This window comes from Halictus rubicundus, chromosome 3 (assembly GCF_050948215.1).
Source record: "Halictus rubicundus isolate RS-2024b chromosome 3, iyHalRubi1_principal, whole genome shotgun sequence".
Classification (NCBI taxonomy): Eukaryota; Metazoa; Arthropoda; class Insecta; order Hymenoptera; family Halictidae; genus Halictus; species Halictus rubicundus.
This window is the reverse complement of record NC_135151.1, coordinates 6,649,062-6,666,249: the sequence shown is the minus strand read 5'-3', so window position 1 is coordinate 6,666,249 and position 17,188 is coordinate 6,649,062. Positions and strand designations below refer to the sequence as shown.

Here is a 17,188-nt window from a genome sequence, read left to right as displayed (position 1 = left end):
GTGAACGCATAAAATCCGCAGTCTAATAATCACGCGCCGCATACCGCATTCTTTAATTTCTGTCGCAATTAATCGCTGTGTCGCAAGCAAAGAACGATCGGTATCGTCTGAGAAACAGGTTCGTTTCGAGAGAGTTCGAAGCGCGCAGGACCGGAAGTGAAAGCTTTTGGAGAAGAATGGAACTGCGCGTGATTTATCGTACCTGTTATCAATTAAGCCACGCAATCAAACAAATAAAAAAAAAAACGCGTTCGAGACGGAGCGGAAAATCACGTCCCCTTTTTACAGACCCTCGAGCGCCATTTTTAACAAGTCCCCGTGCGAATACTCTTCTCCGGCATGCTTTTAGCGCGGTGTGGTTGAAACGATGCGTTCCGAGAGCCCTTTGCGACCATAATCCATAATGTAGATCTGTTAGCGTCGTTGTAACTGAAACAGATCGCAGGAAACGCTGACTTGTACGGTGAACCATAGTTCTCAGTAGTTTTTCCATTGTCGAGACGATTTTTGAGACTCGAGGCAGGCTGATTTTCATTTCGAAAAATCGGAAACGCGTTTGCTTCAATCTTTCGACGCATTCGGAATGCAAATTTTCCTTTCTTTTTTTTTGTTATGGACAGGTTGAAAATAGGATATAAAAAAGCCACTGGATAGTTCGATTAATACTTCTAGTAGGTTGAAGTGGAATAAAGTAAATGGAATTTAGAAAGTCATTGGAGACTTTGGTTAATGCTTCTAGTAGTTTAAAGTGGAATCTAATGAAAATTTTAAGCTTGATCAAAGTCTGTTGTATTTAGTTGAGTCTATGAGAACGTTACTATCGCATATTTCTGGTAAAAATTGCTTGCAATATTTTCAATAACAAAGAATGGAATACAATAAGATAGACGTTGCAGGGTAATCTTTCTAATGCAGTTGTCCTTCCGAATGCGTTAATCGCGACTACTTCGAAGGTGACCCTAAAATTAGTGAGCTTGAGCATCTACAATGCTCCTTGAAACATTTCCAAGCAGCCGATTCGGTTACCGTAGTAATAAATAAAGTAGTCGGTGTGTCGTCGTTTGGTACAGTATCGTTGTCGGATTAATTTATGCTCAAAATAGCTGTCGAAGGTGTTATCGCCTAATGAAGAATATCACTAGCGGAAAACAAATACGATACTTTCTAAAACTTGACAGTAGCAAACTCGTTGACTGTAACTCGGTTGTATTTCACGGTTCCTCCGGACAGTAGTATGACATATCACGATTACTATGAAAGCTTGCTAGAGGGACTCGCGGAGAACCACAGGAATCAGAGCATCGGAATGAGAATCTTGCATTTCCATATAGACGTTCGTCGTTTCTCGGAGGAGTACCGTTCACCTAGATAGTACAACAATGAGTAGTTCCTCGCCGACGTGTTAACGGACGCGGATTTCATTAATTAGGATAGCGAAGCACAGGTATAGCCGATTCGAAAAAAAAAAAAAAATAGAGACGATTCCGCGATAGTTCAAGCAGACATCCTATCGAATTGTTTTCTTTTTTTTATCCAGTGAAACTAGTGTTTCAAATTTAAATACTTGTGGAAGCGCGCGAAGCTTCCGGGAAACAATAATTAATAAAACGATAGTGAATCGAACAGAACCGAACGAGAGGCAGATCCTTGTCCGCTTGAATTTCTCCGATAATTTCATCCGATCATAGTTTCCCAACCATTTTTTCATCATAAATAACAATAAAAATTGCCGAATTTAAAAAATTCCACAAAATCGGATTGAAGATGAAAAGTAATTGGAAGTTTTAATGGCCCCTGGTTCCCCGCGTTGGGAAACTATGGTCGACGGCGAAACGATCGATCGTCATCGGTGATCGGCGTAGAGGTCACCTACTGTCTAAGCATGCGACTGAATAATCAAAGAATTATTGTAATATCGCGTACCACGGTAGAACACGATAGTCAACGATTGTATAAAGAGGTATAACGTTAACGAGCATTGTTACTCGAGACAAACATATGTATGTATAAATGTATGTACACTTGTAACGATCGATAAAAACCAGGGTAAACACTAACTAATTATCCTACGTGTGACATGCAATAGCCACGCACGTTACATTATTTTCCATTCGTGCGTCTCTGTGTAAACGGTGTGTTCACACTCGACGTGAGAGTGGAAGAGGAGGATGTATCATCATGCGATGATAGCGACGATAGCTATGCCCGGCGACACGTTTTATTGTACATAATGTCCATAGAAACTGTTGGATCGGTGGAGGATGAAACGGTTTCAAAAGAACAACCCCAAATTAATATGAGCAATCGATTTTATTAGGCCGAAAGGTGGTGCGTGTTTGTAAAACACTTCATTCTCGGATTCAGCTGTTCTAGAGATTTAGGTGTGTAACGAGACACTTTTTCGACCGTTGACTGACTTTTCAAAAATCTAGAGACGATAATTGTATGATATTCGTGACTAATTGCATGTATATAGCGACCGAAGATGCACTACCGTTCGAAAGAATGTTAAAAATTCTATAGTGTTCTTGTCCTTTCACAATTTCAAAATATTTTTACTTAGAACTTGAGTTAATACTGTACTGTTAATACTTGTGTTACTTGTCTGAATATTCGAGGGACAATGATTCAGGTTTGTTTAGTTAAAACGGTGCCAATTATAATTAATATACAAAGAAAAACTGGCAAAATTTGGCGAAGCTTCAGCTAATATTTGAATATATTTACTTACAATTTGAGTTAATATTTATATAATATTGATAAATCGTAAAGCTTCGCTTCGAATCATTAACTCAGTCTACAGTTCGATGAACGATGATTTCGGTTTGTTTCAAGCGGAAACGATAAAAATTAAAATAGATATACTGCATTGAATCAGACTACGAAGACTATAATTTGATGTCTTTCGCCCATTTTCTAAATTATGAAACTAACGAGTAACCAGACGTTTTTGAACTGTAGACAACACCACAGATTATGAGCGATATGTACAGAACGGTTTCGAGCCTAATCAACAATTCAATTATCACTCCACCGACCCAACTCTGTCAACAATTGTTCCGTATAGCTGGCTCGCGTGTACATGCTGAGAGAATCAAGACTACCGATGCAAACAAAAGAAAGAAAGCCAAGAAAAACAGATAAAGATGAGCAAAAAGTAAACGCCGTAGACTGTCGTAGATTTACGTCACTCGTTATTGCTCCTGCCTATTCGCAATCTCGTGACTGTATAAATATCTTGTGTACACAAGTTGGACCAAGTCGTTGTGAGCGCTAGGCCAATTAATTAAAAAAATTAGTGGCGCTTCCGGCCGATTTCGTTCATTGTCGAAACGCTCGCCGGACCATGTTCGAATCTCTCGACACTGCTCCACAGCTTGCATCAATTATCATTGACAATTGAACGCAAACTAATCAAGCAATTCTACTGTCCACGGAACAATAGCAATCTGTGCTTAATAGGTACAGTTATGGGTAGATGTTCTGAGTATCTGTTGACTATCTTTACTATGAAATAAAATTTTTATTGATAAATCAGTGACCACCAGACCTTCGCCATTTTGTTCACATTGGATTTCTTAGTCCAGAAAAATTTTGTCCACAGTTAAAATTGAATTTGGTAATTATGTAAACTGTTCAATTGGGAACGATGCAAGCTGTAAGAGGTAAAATCGAGTTTTCTTCGACCCTCTCGAACTTTGTAACCGCGAAGCTCACGTCGACAAGGCTCGAAACATCCGGAAGACTTCGTAGACAAAGTGTTTGCTAACTTTTACCGATGTTACCTCTCGCGAGTCGCTTTCTTCACTTTTCGATACGAAAAGAAAGCAATTTGCAATTAGTTCCGGACGGCGAGGCCGTGACACAATTGATCCTTTCTTAGCAGATGTAATATTACACACCTTGTAAAGCACTCGTTTACTCTCGGGTACCGGCGCCTACTCAGATCTTGGATTAATCAACTCAACGTTTACATTCGCCAAGACGTTATATTGTATAATGTCGTATTCTTTGTAAATATATATATATATATATTTATACGTATATATATATACACGTATATGATATAATATAATGTTGAACGGCGAGAAAATTACTACTGTCATGGTATATATAAATATAATATATTGATAGATTGATGATAATAATGTAATGATACTACTACAAAGTGAATGTTGCCTTTTGTCATATTGGTTAATCGTAACGAGGAATAAAACAAAAAAGTATATTGATGAACTGTACGTACGATTGTAATTAACGACGACTAAATAACAATTACTATCCATTGTATTATGAATACTAATTAACGATCGCTGTATACATGGAGGTTCGTACGATTGTAAATTGATATGTGTGTCGCGTTGATGTGTAAACGCGTCCCTACGCTAAACGCGGGGGCTGTGGAAATAAATCAACCATGCACTTTCCTGGTTTCCTGTATTTCTTGTTACATACGGGATCTATCATAGGTACATGATTTTTATATTAATATTTCAACTACCAGCTGTGGCTGAATAGTCTCTTAACAATTAAAGATTAACACGCAATAAGCTATATTAAATAACACAGTCTAATTATTTCTTTCTGGCTTTTTCTTTAGAAGATGATTATTGATACAAAACACTATCAAATGACTAAAAAAGTTTCTTTGTACAATAATAAATGTATGAAATACTTAGTTGATCCATTTAACTAAGACATCCTGGTATATGTACATATAAATGGGTCCTGCAGACGATGTTTTTTTTTTCAAATAAACACCAACGCCTCGAATTCCATAAAATATTAGTTATCCTTGTTTATTTCTTGTTCCAAAGATATATTTAGTTCTGTTTATGTTTATTTAGTTATGTTCCTTACAGGGGCCATTTCTATTGGAGGAGTAATCTTGTTTGATGGCATGTGGAAGAAGTACAATCTGAATCCCACTGCTATCAAAATGTGCAGTCCTAGGATCACACCTACGTAGATCACTCTATACCTTCCTGAAAGTCAGTAGATAGTCCGTCAACCGGTAAAGCTTTTAACTCTTGGAGAATGAACAAAATTTTTTAAAGAATCCTTGTTTGCAAAGGGTTCTAGTTTACTGTACAGTGTGAATAAATATTTCTGTTCAGAGATTTGAGGCTTTCACGGTCAGGCATTATACAGTTCTCACTGTTAAGGCTTTTGAGTGTAAGCTATGCTCTGGAGGAACTATTTTCCCGTTTTGCAAGCATTGTAGCTAGCTTCATCAGTATCAGAGTGTCTTCAAATCCCCTGATGAACCTAACTGTAATGCTTGTGAAATGTTGGGAAAATAATTCGCCCAGGACACAGTTTCCACGCAAAACAGTGCAAATAAATATTTCTGTGTTTTACCTGCAATAACAGGTAACAGGGATCTGAGCAAGACTCCGCCAGAAAGGAAGGTCGCTACAATGACTAAACTCCACTGTAACCATTGAATCTGTATTGTCCATAGAAAAGCTACAGGAATGTAGATGGCCAGGGAATATCCGTACAAACAGAGCATCTCCAGGAGCCCAGGGGTTGCATATGCCTAAAAATAATTTTTACTTTAGTTCTATCATTAGGCAAACAGATCCCAAATCACAAAAAACTATGTCCAACCTCAATTAATTCCTCGTCGGTGTCCCTAGCACTGGTGGTCCATTTTAATGCTCCCCACAACGCAAGTGGTAGCAACCACGCGTACAAAAATATACAAGTAGCAGCATGGGACACAATGTGGAAATCGTATTTCCAGTGGTATTTGCTGGAATTCGCAGTCTGCAAGTAGTCAGCTATGTTCCCGCTAACAGCTATGGAAAATACTAGTGTGACACAGACCCAGAAGGGACCGTACAGATCTGGATTGGGCCTTATATGAGATATCAAGTAGTTTTCACTGCCATGCGGTACCATGGACCGTTTGATTCTCTCCACAACATCGTTTGTGCTGACATTGAAGAACTTTTGATAGTACTCTATTGTCCAGAAGCTGTGTGATGTGGCTAAAAACAATAAAAGAAAACATGGCTGAAGATTTGTACAAATATTGATAGAAACAACTGATACTTAGAGACATTGTGACGATGAGAACGAGACGGTTGCTTAATGTTGAAAATAACATCAGAGAGATAAGAACCTTCGGTTTTATCCGGCATTCCCTGGAGGTCCTCGATAATGCCCATACCAGATGTGTCATTTGATAGGTTATTGAAACCTTGATGACTAGAAGTGTGGACATGTAATTGCGCCTGATCGCCGGTCACTCCGTGGTTTATCGAGGGGAAATCTTGGAAGGAGATGAACTGTGAATCACTCGGCTGCGTCTGACTTCTGTCCATTGTTGTTTATTCTTTTCGAACGTTTCCCTGTCTATTTGACAAGTACTATGTAGACGTGTATTTATGAATTACGAATTGCAGAATTCAACCACGCTGGTTGGGTCGCTGACAAGAAGTCATTTGCATGCTGTGACATCTATGATCACGAGCGAGCACTTTCACCACAGACGAGGTATAGGAGACTCCTATTAGGAGTAGACCAATCACCATATGGAGTTTCGTGTCTCCACCGACGATATATCTCGTCGGTGTCTAGGCTAAAAAGATATTGCCGATTCTAATACAGGCTAAAAAGATGATGTAGGTTCTGGTCCAAGCTAAAAAGATGATGCAGGTTCTGGTCCAGGCTAATAAGATGATGCAGGTTCTGGTCTAGGCTAAAAAGATGATGCAGATTCTGATCCAGGCTGAAAATTAGACTAGGAGGCAGCACTATACCGGGGACACTAAAATCCCGGGCGCGAGCTCTCTCATTTCCTCTCTGGTCTAACTAAGCAGACAATCACTTCGCGTTCAGAAAGTCACACACATATGGTCTGCGATCATCTCACCTGTTTCCAACAAAATCGCGATCTCTACTTTACGAACGCTGTCGTATCAATGAATACTAGCCGCTACACGTCATGTGTTGAGAACGACAGTATGGCGGAGTCATTGCGTGCATTTAGATGTGAGAAGAAACAGCTCGGATAAAGGCGAATTTCGAGGCGGATAAGTTTATTTTTTGTATTGGGAACGTTATATTCAAGGCTTCATAAAATTTTGTTATTTCGCGTCTATTCTTCTAATCACAGAGAGAGAATCGTGAAAGTGTAGATTCGTTTGCGAGAGGTGGTGTGTGCGTGTTTGCCAGTTTTAGCGATCAAGTGAGAAAGGAAACAATAAATATTACTTGTATCGCGTGATTAACCCTAATCTTTAAGGATGTCAAAGAATGGTATATTCTAGTTTCTAATTTACTCACGAATGGACGGGATTAGTTTGGTACGGTTTGAGGGTAAGTTTAAGAATGGCTAGCGATTTGTCGAGCGGTTGCACCGAGGCCATCGAAGTGCTGGACGAGAAAGAAGAGGGCGAAATATCCTTGGAAGATGTCAGCTCTTCCGAGGAAGGACACTTGAATTATGGATATGGGTCCAGAGCCGCGCAATGCACCAACTGCTTGTCGACGCAACACAATGCAGCGTGGTGCACTGCACCGGCCAAGCTGTACCACTCCAGAAGCTCCAACAGAAGAGGTAAATAAAAGGATTCTATAGTAAACATTGCTTAACTCACTGGCAACTGAACTTGCAGTTCTCGTGAAACCTTTTATATAACACATTTAATTTAATATATTTTTGTATTTTCTTTCGTTTACTGATTTGTATATGGAATGTCTTGTTAACTCTGTTACAAAGCGATATCTTTACTATTATTTAATAAAAATATTTATATCTTGAAAAATATCAGCTCAAGAGAAAAATGATTTGCATTGTAATATGTACCTCTTGGAGCTAAACAATTTTTTCCTGAGGCATTCCCATATAGCGCTAATACGAAGTCAAAGGTATTGCTTTGTTAGAATTAACCATTTGCTGTCCATGTATTCTGAAAGTTTTGTTCCAACAGGTCCTTGCTATATTCACATGTTTGTACCAGCAGGACAATGAGAGATATAAGCACAATAGTCTGTTGAATGACTCACAAAGGAGAAAGACTCATTGGTAAACACATCATTAGATAACTGGTCTAAACATGTGATTCACTGAAGTAAAACCATTATCTAAGTAAACTGGATACTGGACTTCAGAGTTAAAAAGACACTCTGTATAGTCTAATCTCTGTAACTTGAAACTCTATGAGACAGCAATTTTCTTCATTCCATCGTACAAAGATGTTAGCTTTGAGATTCTAGCTACAGAGGTTCAAACTGAATTTTATGCATAATTTCACTTGCTTTGATAACATATTTTGAGTTCCATTCAATTAAACAGTTATATCTGAATGTGTTGTCTAAACTTTTTCTGATTTATTAATTAGAATTACAAAACCTTCAATTTAATGTATTATCATCTTCTACATGTCGTGTTCTAATCAAGTAGAAGTTGACCTTATTCTACAAGATGCAGTCCAAGGGAAAGAAAACCGTCATCAGATTAAAGACTCAGGATCTATCGGAAGCAAACATACGGTTTCTACGCTTCAGGAAAAGAACGATGATCTTGTACCTATTTCGAGCGACAGTGATATGGAGATTGTTGGTCTTGCGGATAATTCTAAGCAGATTGTAATACGTTCTTCCACGAAGAGTAGAGGGAAGAAGAAGAAGAAGAAAAAAAGAGGTCACATGTCTATGTTGACTATGGACGATTTGGTCTCTTTATCTACTGACGACGTAGCTTTGCCAGAGTGTGTCAGCACATTAAAACATGATATAAAAACCAGTCCTTCGAGATCATACCGTAGAGAAATGAGTCCTGTTCATAGAACCAATAGGTCCAGAGTGACTTCAAGGTCACCTCCCAGAAGACATAGGCCAATTACACAGCCGCATTCTCCATTTAGGAGATCGAAATCGCCTGTTGTGCACGCAAGATCGGCAACGATCGTAAGGTCTCCGAGAAGACTGAAATCCCCTAAGCGATCACCGTACAAATCCCCGCCGGGGAAGACATTACTGAGAAAAACATCGCATCTCGATCCAATGTCATCCTCTCACAATTACGCCGACACGCATAAGTTGTTAAAGAAAGTCCGACATCTAGAATCTATAGGATCCGACTCGCTGGAAGAAACGTTGTACAAGAACAGAGAAAACGCGTCCTCTTTGAAGAAGAAGCTATCGCACATGATGAAAAGAGTTTGCGACAATAACAGTGATATGACGAGCGCGTCCAGCACTCAGATAAGCATGCCAGAGCTAAACGACGCGGACGACGAAGAGGATCTAGCGTTGCTGAGGCAGAAGGCGCTCGAAACGAAGCAGAAGAAGTCAAGCAAGCAGATCGAGAAAATAAAGACTGAAACTGTAAAAAAGATAAGTATAGACGATGATCAGGACGAAGAGGACTTGGAGCTGAGGATGATCGCGCTTCGTTCGGCGGTGTTGAAGAAACATCAGAACAGGCTCCAGAAGGGCATGAAGTCGGGGAGATATAAGAAATCCAACGCGTCCCGGAGCGAAAGTCCGTTCACCCAGAGCTTCCTGGACAGTATTCCCATACCCGGCGAGGAACTGTTAAGCATCGCGTCGCCACCGCTGACTCCCCTCCCTATGATGGAGAACGACCATACGGAAGACATGGACCTAGACACGGACGTGGAAAGGGAGAAAGAAAAACTACCATACTCCCCAACAGATAAGATAACTGCCAACATACCGATAGACACGGAGTTGTTAGGTATCCAGCCATCCGATGTATCGTTCATCAATCTGAACGAAACGACCAACAGTCCAAGCTTTAACACGGCCTTGCCGTCTAGTCAGGAGGGCCAGAAGTCCTATCAGGAGAAGATCATACAGAACCGAAGTTACTTACCAAACGTTACGTTCTACAATCCACCTCAGAATGCATTTTACGCGTCCCCGAGCTCGAGCATGCAATATTCACCGGTGCACGATCCTCGAACGAATATCCTCAATAGAAACAACAGTACTTCCATCTTGGAAACCAACCTGAATCTGGAGAGACCTTATTCTCCGACCGACGCTCCAATTTACGATCCTGATTTGTCTCAAACACTTCCACAGACTCTCGTGCCAATTAATACGTCAGCCTCTTCCTTACCTTCTCTGGGGTCTTCGTACATCTTGAAATCGCACGAGAACAACGAGCCGTGCAGTAGTAGTCACGGCCCGACGGTAGAAGAACACTTGGTCAAGATAGGAACGCTTTCCATCCATCCGAACGTCGGTTCTGCTGCGACCTCGCAGCAAGGATCAGTATCGCCCGCCAGTATGATCACGATCGACGATCTTCCCGAGGCTGACGTCGACGCGAGTCACATGGCCGGCTTTGCGAAGTCTATTAAATGCGAGGAGGACATTCCAGCCGGTGCAACGGACGGCGTGAAGGAGCCGCTTTACATGAAGGGGATACCCGATGTCACCAAGGACGCGAACAAGATCCCGACGCTGATCAACAGGACGCTGGTTCCAGCGTCCATCCTGAAGACGAACAAGCAACTGCAGCAGCCGTTGCAGACAAAGAAAACCGCGGCGCCGCAAGAGCCGACGTTCAAGAGCGCCGAGATGCAGCCGGTGACCTTACCTGAAGACATCAAGGCGAACACATCGTTCAAGCCGATGAAACTGATGCCTATCCCACAGAAGTCGTCCGCTGTCTTAGCGATACCCACCGTGTTCCATGATTCCTTGCAAGAGGACCCGGCCGAAGAGCAGCCAGCGAACGAGGACGGCTCGTCGTCGCTGGGGAACAACAATAACAACGCAATATCGGTACAAAGTAACGTCACTGCAGAATCTCCGGACAAAACCTGTGATATTAAAAGTCAGAAGAAGAGGAGGCGGGGCGCGAAGAGGAAAAGTGCAGGAGCTTTACAGTCCAAAGCGGGTACAAATAATGACAATATAGATATTTTGGATAAACGATTAAGCGATGCGAGCGAGCTTGAGAAGCGTAAAGATATAGAGAATAATACAGATCAATCTAATTTAGAGGCGCCGAAGGATAGCGTTCTAGAAAGTCGAATTTCTTTGGAAACGAATGAAAGTGAAGCTAAGGGTAAAGACGCGTTGTCTAGCGACACGGCGGACCAGGCGAAGGACGTAGACAGAAGACAGAGCTTAGACGAGGACGAGGAGGCGTTGAGGGCGATTTTGTTGGCCTCGTTGCCTAAAAGAGCGAAAGCGAGTAATAATCGGAGCCACTCGAATTCGATAACGAACGCGTCTGCCGCGTCGGATTCCACCGGGCAGACAGTTGCGACTCAGATTGCACCAGCGAATGCAGTATCTGCGGCGAATAGTACAACGTCACCATCACCTGCAAGTTCTTACGGTTCCGAGAATGATAGGAATCAACCGAATTCGAGTGAGAAAGAGAACGAGGTCGCTGCGCAAGTAGGTCTACCTGTAGAGAATGTTAAGGTGCCACCTATGGCGAACTCTGGGAGGAAACGACTAGTTCCTATGACGAAGGGTCCACCAACTAAACATACGAAGAGAATCCCTATCCCCGCAAGCACGAAGGTCGTGAAGAACGCGAAGAAGTACCAAAACGCGATGATCCAGAAGAAACTGAACGTACAAAAGGCTGTGATGCAATACAGCAAACAGAAGGTCACGGAGAGCAAGGTCGCTGCCAAAGCGCAGACGAACGACACCAAATGGCCAAAGATCGCGAAAACCGTGTCCGACACGCAGAGGATAGTGATCAATCTAGAATCCGATACGGAAAGCGACTCCGAGTCCGAGCGTCGGATGAAGAAAATCGCGTTGGCGGAGAAGCAACTGGCCGTGAACCACATGGCCGAATTCGAGAAGAACTTGGATCAATTTCTGCGAACTGTGCGAAAGAAACAAGAGTCCATGGCGGCTGCAAGACCAACTCCACTGTCGCAGGCACCTAAGAAAGACGCAGCGTTGACGACCAAACTGGAGAACGCGTCCAATCTTCATACACCTTTGGTAAGAATTGTACTCCGTGGATGTGTAACCCCTTCGCCTCTACTCGGAACTTCTAATTGCTGGGCCCGAGTAGCCAAGCGAATTTGGCACGATTTTCGAAAAGATAGGAGCACAAATTACTTCTCTTTTGGACCGACACATATGTATCCTTCTTTACTTGAGACATAGCGAAACATAAAGCAAAATATAGTTTCATAAAAAATTCGTGTCAGGATAAACAGTATAAATAGCATCAAAAATCGCATGACGAGTCCGACCTCATAAACGAATTGAAGACCTCGGTGAAAAAACCGGTCGAGTTCAGATTTTGCAAGTTGTCTAAACAATCACACGAGTATTTTGTATTTAACAAGGGATGTGAAAAAGAATAGTTCTTATATTTTTTAAAAATTTTTATAATTCAAGGTCGTAGAAAATTTGGACTTACCGGATTCGTGCAACAAGGTCTTCAATTTAGTACCTACGCGTGATAATGGATCAGACCCGTCATAACGGTGCGAAGGGGTTAAGGAGTCATTTAATTGTCCGAGTGTTTTGCAGGCTGTGCGTCATTTACCTGCGTCCCGACAAGAGGAATATCGACGATTGAAGCAAGAGATTCTAGAACGGGAGAAGCTGAAGCTGCACAGAACCGCGGAGACCATCAATTCCCTGAAGAACAAGACCGTGGAAGCGATATCGAAACCGGTACCATCCAACAGCCCCGGCAAAGAACCAATTACGAAGATTAATCAGATCTTGTCTGCGAAGAGTCCAGACTTGAGCACGCAACAGCCGAATAAGGAGGATGGCTCGAAAAATTTAGACTCCGTTAAAAATGCGAATAATAATAAGGCGCCTGGCGCGGACAGGCAAGAGACTGCAAGTCCGAATCGAACGAAAACAGTATCGAACACGATGACGAATCTTAATATATGTATAACCAACGAAAATGGTTCGAACAATATTAGTAGCAAAGTTGGAAGTCCCTCGCAGTCAGTCACCGCGCCACGCAAAGTGTTCGAAACGCAAAACGAAATCTCAGTGAAACAAAGGCTGTCGCCAGGCTTGAAAATATTGTCCACGGACGAGGTGAACAAGAAGTTTGTGCAAGTTAGCGTGCAGTGCGATATGAAAGAGAGGCTGGTAACAATTGGCGACAGAGTGACCGTAAACAATACTGAAACGATGATCAAACTAAATGAGAACGTCTCTGGAAGCAAAGAGGTTGACCATAATCGAGTCCCGAAGCAGGTGGTACAATCGGTAGAGAAGGAAACAGTTGCGAATAATGATATATCTGAGAACAACGACGTGGAGTCAGATGTGTCTACTGTCGTTTTGAACGGTCGAAACGTGACGAGAGACAGTGTGGATCTATGTGAATCGACGCTTCGACTTTCTCAATTAGAGGAGACCAGTCGATTGTCGACTTCACCCGCGAAATCCAAAGACGACGGTTCACCGTTATTCAGGAGCAATGTGTTGTCGAACGATAAGAGGAGTATAGAGGAAAACTGGGATACGATTAAGAGGGACGCGAAGACGGAGCTGAACGCTCTCATCGCTCTTCCACGGGAGGAGCAGGAGCAGCATTTGCTGGATACTGAACAGAAATTGGTTTTGAAACGGTATTATCAATATGAACAGTTGTTCTTTAATGTACAGAGTGTATCTCACTTATTATTTATATTAGAAAAGAAATATCAGAGGAAAACACGACCTGGTTTGAAAGGGCAAACACTGTTGTGAACAAAGAGAATTATTCACGGTTGCATTTTTCAAAATTTCAATTCAACTAGATATAATAGCATGATCTTTCAAGGTCTCTTGAGATTCATGCTAGGATATGGTATAAGGATACAAGGATATGATATCAATTTTATATTGACGACAATTTTTAGCCCTTTAAGGCTGCCCTTTAGCTGATTATAAAGATAACGGGGATGCGTCTATCGAAATTTTTAGCTATTTTCTTTAATAATATACAACCAAAAAAATAAATTTGTTGAATAATTCCTGGTGGATGCATCTTTACTGTCTCAATAATTGTAAATTCAAAATATTAAAACCCTTCATTTTAACGAGTCCCGTAAACCTAGTGTTAAATCTAGTTATATCTAATCTCTCATATTATTTTCTATTATCAATTATAAGCGAGATATTTAAAGCGCCCAAGTTAGATAGTAATACTTACTAGTAATTTCTGTATAACATGGTAATTACGTTTTGCAATCTTGTGCAATGCATTTTATCGTTAAAGTTTTTGTATCTTGAATATCTGCCACATTTTTGTGAGATTTTGTGCTTCTTTAAAAAATATTACGATATAGTGAGGGTTTCCATAATTCTTTAACAGTGATGTGAGAATTTCAGTTGCACTAACTTGTATTCTGGGATAGGTATACGATTCTGGAAGACTTGGCGGAGATGTCGGGCAACCTTCGGCAGTGGAACATGGAACGGGACCTCCAGACGAACCTGGTCGCAGAGGTGAAGATGCTTCGGGAGCAGCTGAAGGTTGCAGAGGAGAGGTTGCAGATGCAGCGCAACCGAATAAACAGCATAGGTCCGAAAGTAGTGACGGCGCACGGAAAGGTCAACGTCGGCCGGCAAGAATGCTTCAAACTAGCAACGATTTGCTCGAGTTTGGGAAGTAGAATTATAGGAAAAGAATACAAGTACAGTATAAGTGGATTCTAACGGTATTCTACGGGAGAAACCATATCCCTTAAAAATAAATTATTGCCGTTGATGTGTTCCAGGGTACCTGAAGCTGCAGCACAACTTGTAGAAAATAAATTAAAAGAAGTGGCGAATCATACGCGGCAACTTTCCCGGAAGAAAGTGCCGTCGATCAGTCTTCCTGAAGCGTACGATTCTGTGTCGTCTGTGCACTCGGACGTGTCGCAGACTGAAGACTTGTTGTCGGTACAATGCGGTGTAGATAATCTTGATAACGTTGATAACACTGATGAAATGAAAGAGATTGAAACTCGAGATAATGTACCGGAAGAAACGCCTGCAACAGATGTAAGAGAAGTCGATGATCAAGAAGAACAGAAAATAATCATAACCGACTCGACCATTAGTAATAACGTAGAAAGTGTACCTCAACAAAGTAACACCGAAGAAATAGAAGAAGACCAAAAGACGTTTGTTGATCAACCAGATTCGATTAGTGTTCCTGTTACTGATATTCCTGTTTCAAAAGAATCCGAAGAACCGAGCCAGAAAGATTCACCTAATGATTCACCGAAAGAACCAACGGTTAAACTCGAGCCTGCCAGCGAATCGTGCAGCCATGACAGAACTTCTCCAAAACCGGACGTGGACCGTCTGACCAGGAAGGCAATCGTACCTTACGAGTCGATATTGTTACACTTCAAAGTGCCAAGGTGGGTTTTGCTCTCTAAACATTGGGTCGATTGTTTTTTCCTCTGGTTTCTAGCGACGCGAAATCCTTGTCCGTACGCTACAAAAATTTTTAAGCATTTTTCTTGTGTTTTTTGTCATTCTTAACCAGGAATACGAATCCCAATGGCGTTCTTTGCCCGTACGAGCTGATGGGGACGTGCAACGACGGCGAATGTCAATATGTTCATCAAAGGGAGAATGAAGCCAAGTAGCATATAGCTACTAAAGTGGCATTGTTAAGTTATACGTAAGGTGGTTTTAATCTTTAATCATAACATTCAGAGGGCTTTATGATATAAGAATCCCATCAAGCCTTTTAACCGAAAGCAGTCACGGCTTTCGAAAAAAAAAAAATTCGAAATGTCTGAACGACGGTGTTGGCGAGACATTGCCGACTCTAAGGACCGTTACTCTTCTAATTACAGGGTACTGTTTCTGACGAAGCAATATTCTATACGGATGACATAATCCTGCCAACAACCGAAGATGTCACACGCCCGAAGATGGTAAGTTGTCTTCATCCATGGCAGGAGTTTGTGCACAAATTAAAAAAAAAAATAGCCATTCTATTCTGTAAGGATCTTACATTTTAAGCAAAACAAAATTTTTAACACCGTGCTGTTTCAAGCTTCTATTCTATCGAGAAAAAAAAAGTTTAAAGGAAGATTCGCTGCAAGTGTTTATTTTTTACATATGTAAAAAGTGTCGTATAAACTTCAAGTAGTTAGTGTGGTTTAATGTAAGGGAACGAATAAAAGAAGAACATGATTGACCGATTGTTGAAGACAGCTGTGCAACTGGCCAACGTCGGGCATTGCAACAAAATATTACTTTCAAACTTCTATATAAGTTACCTCAAAAATATCTTGTACCTGTATAATAAAAGATTGATATTTTTTTTTAATCGTGTCTTTATTTCTTTATGTCTCTTAGCTCTAGAAAAACGTTAACGGGCCGCCTTAAACTCCATATTTATCGCCAGGAAAATCTCCTTGCTTCTTATACTTATGCCAAGGAAATTTTCCTTCGGTTCGAAGTTGGTCCCAATGACGAACCCAATCACTTGGGCATATAGACGTGAAAACTTGTTTGAACCAGGTACACGCGTCCGATCCTGCTCCTAAAATATTTTCGCAACGATAGAAATCGGTGTACATAACCCAGCAGCGTAACGTCTGGTTTTGTTGCTGAAATCTAAACGACACCAACGTTTAATGTTACCTAGAAAAGTAAATTGAACAGAAAGGCTCGGGAAAACGTCACCTTGGATCTAATCCCGGAACGGTGGCCTTTTTGCCTTCCTCTTTTTCTTTATCTTGAAGGCACGGATCGTCCTCGTCTACTTCGATAGTTATCTTTTTCTTTTTCGGTTTTTGTTCACCTTCCACCGGTTTTGTGGTTGAGCTTGTCTCGATTGTAGCATCGCTAACATTTTCTGGATATTCGTACCTCGTTAGCTCCGGAGCACGGTCGTCGCTTTTGTTAAATGGCATCGTTTATCGAAATCATACTTCAGGGACTATTTTGTAGTTCGATCATTTTACACACAAGAAAATGTACCTTGTGGATAAAACTGTCTAATAAAAAGGTCGATATAAAATTTGAATATTAATAAAAGACAATCTTATCGAGAATTTCGATAATTTGGTTTCTCTAAATAGAATATTGTCGCGTTGGTTACTATTTTTCGTGTCGACTGTAATGTTATAAATCGATTCGAGTAACTCTTACTGAAATCATGGAAAAATCGTAATTAAAACATTGATTATGAACGAATCGCTACTGATCATTCGTTTTGTAAAATTTGAATTCAGCGTCTAACCACAGA

The 17,188-nt window shown here is 41.1% G+C and overlaps 3 protein-coding genes across 6 annotated transcripts; 1 reads left to right on the top strand and 2 right to left on the bottom strand.

Annotated features, from left to right (window-relative positions):
• Positions 1-318: 318 nt before the first annotated feature.
• LOC143352534 (protein YIPF1) lies at positions 319-6,450 on the bottom strand. Its single transcript, XM_076785118.1, has 4 exons — positions 6,131-6,450; positions 5,614-5,996; positions 5,362-5,542; positions 319-4,985 (listed from the first exon to the last, which is right to left on the bottom strand). Exons 1-4 carry the CDS (start codon positions 6,330-6,332, stop codon positions 4,840-4,842), a joined length of 912 nt encoding a protein of 303 aa, XP_076641233.1. The 5' UTR covers positions 6,333-6,450; the 3' UTR covers positions 319-4,839.
• Positions 6,451-6,945: 495 nt separating this feature from the next.
• LOC143352515 (uncharacterized) lies at positions 6,946-16,264 on the top strand. Of its 4 annotated transcripts, none has more exons than XM_076785067.1 (7): positions 6,947-7,570; positions 8,417-11,964; positions 12,505-13,574; positions 14,346-14,624; positions 14,709-15,341; positions 15,470-15,607; positions 15,786-16,264. In XM_076785067.1, exons 1-6 carry the CDS (start codon positions 7,342-7,344, stop codon positions 15,570-15,572), a joined length of 5,862 nt encoding a protein of 1,953 aa, XP_076641182.1. In that variant the 5' UTR covers positions 6,947-7,341; the 3' UTR covers positions 15,573-15,607; positions 15,786-16,264. The 4 variants fall into 4 exon arrangements, with proteins under 4 accessions (XP_076641184.1, XP_076641182.1, XP_076641183.1 ...); XM_076785068.1 differs by having other exon boundaries at positions 15,470-15,612; XM_076785069.1 differs by having other exon boundaries at positions 6,946-7,570; positions 8,438-11,964; positions 15,470-16,264.
• On the bottom strand, positions 16,256-17,157 carry LOC143352517 (uncharacterized). The gene is made up of 2 exons (XM_076785070.1): positions 16,624-17,157; positions 16,256-16,554 (listed from the first exon to the last, which is right to left on the bottom strand). The coding sequence occupies exons 1-2, from the start codon at positions 16,851-16,853 to the stop codon at positions 16,320-16,322; spliced, it is 465 nt and encodes a 154-aa protein (XP_076641185.1). The 5' UTR covers positions 16,854-17,157; the 3' UTR covers positions 16,256-16,319.
• Positions 17,158-17,188: the final 31 nt, after the last annotated feature.

Bases quoted from the DNA above. Each gene is read 5' to 3' on its own strand.
- LOC143352534 (XM_076785118.1), bottom strand. From the start codon at position 6,332: ATGGACAGAAGTCAGACGCAGCCGAGTGATTCACAGTTCATCTCCTTC. The intron at 5,997-6,130 runs GTTCTTATCTCT...TATTGTTTTTAG, and splicing joins AATGCCGGATAAAACCGAAG to CCACATCACACAGCTTCTGG. The intron at 4,986-5,361 runs GTAAAACACAGA...ACTGACTTTCAG, and splicing joins CCTGTTACCTGTTATTGCAG to GAAGGTATAGAGTGATCTAC.
- LOC143352515 (XM_076785067.1), top strand. From the start codon at position 7,342: ATGGCTAGCGATTTGTCGAGCGGTTGCACCGAGGCCATCGAAGTGCTG. The intron at 11,965-12,504 runs GTAAGAATTGTA...AGTGTTTTGCAG, and splicing joins CCAATCTTCATACACCTTTG to GCTGTGCGTCATTTACCTGC. The intron at 13,575-14,345 runs GTATTATCAATA...ATTCTGGGATAG, and splicing joins CAGAAATTGGTTTTGAAACG to GTATACGATTCTGGAAGACT.
- LOC143352517 (XM_076785070.1), bottom strand. From the start codon at position 16,853: ATGCCATTTAACAAAAGCGACGACCGTGCTCCGGAGCTAACGAGGTAC. The intron at 16,555-16,623 runs GTGACGTTTTCC...GGTGTCGTTTAG, and splicing joins GTTCCGGGATTAGATCCAAG to ATTTCAGCAACAAAACCAGA.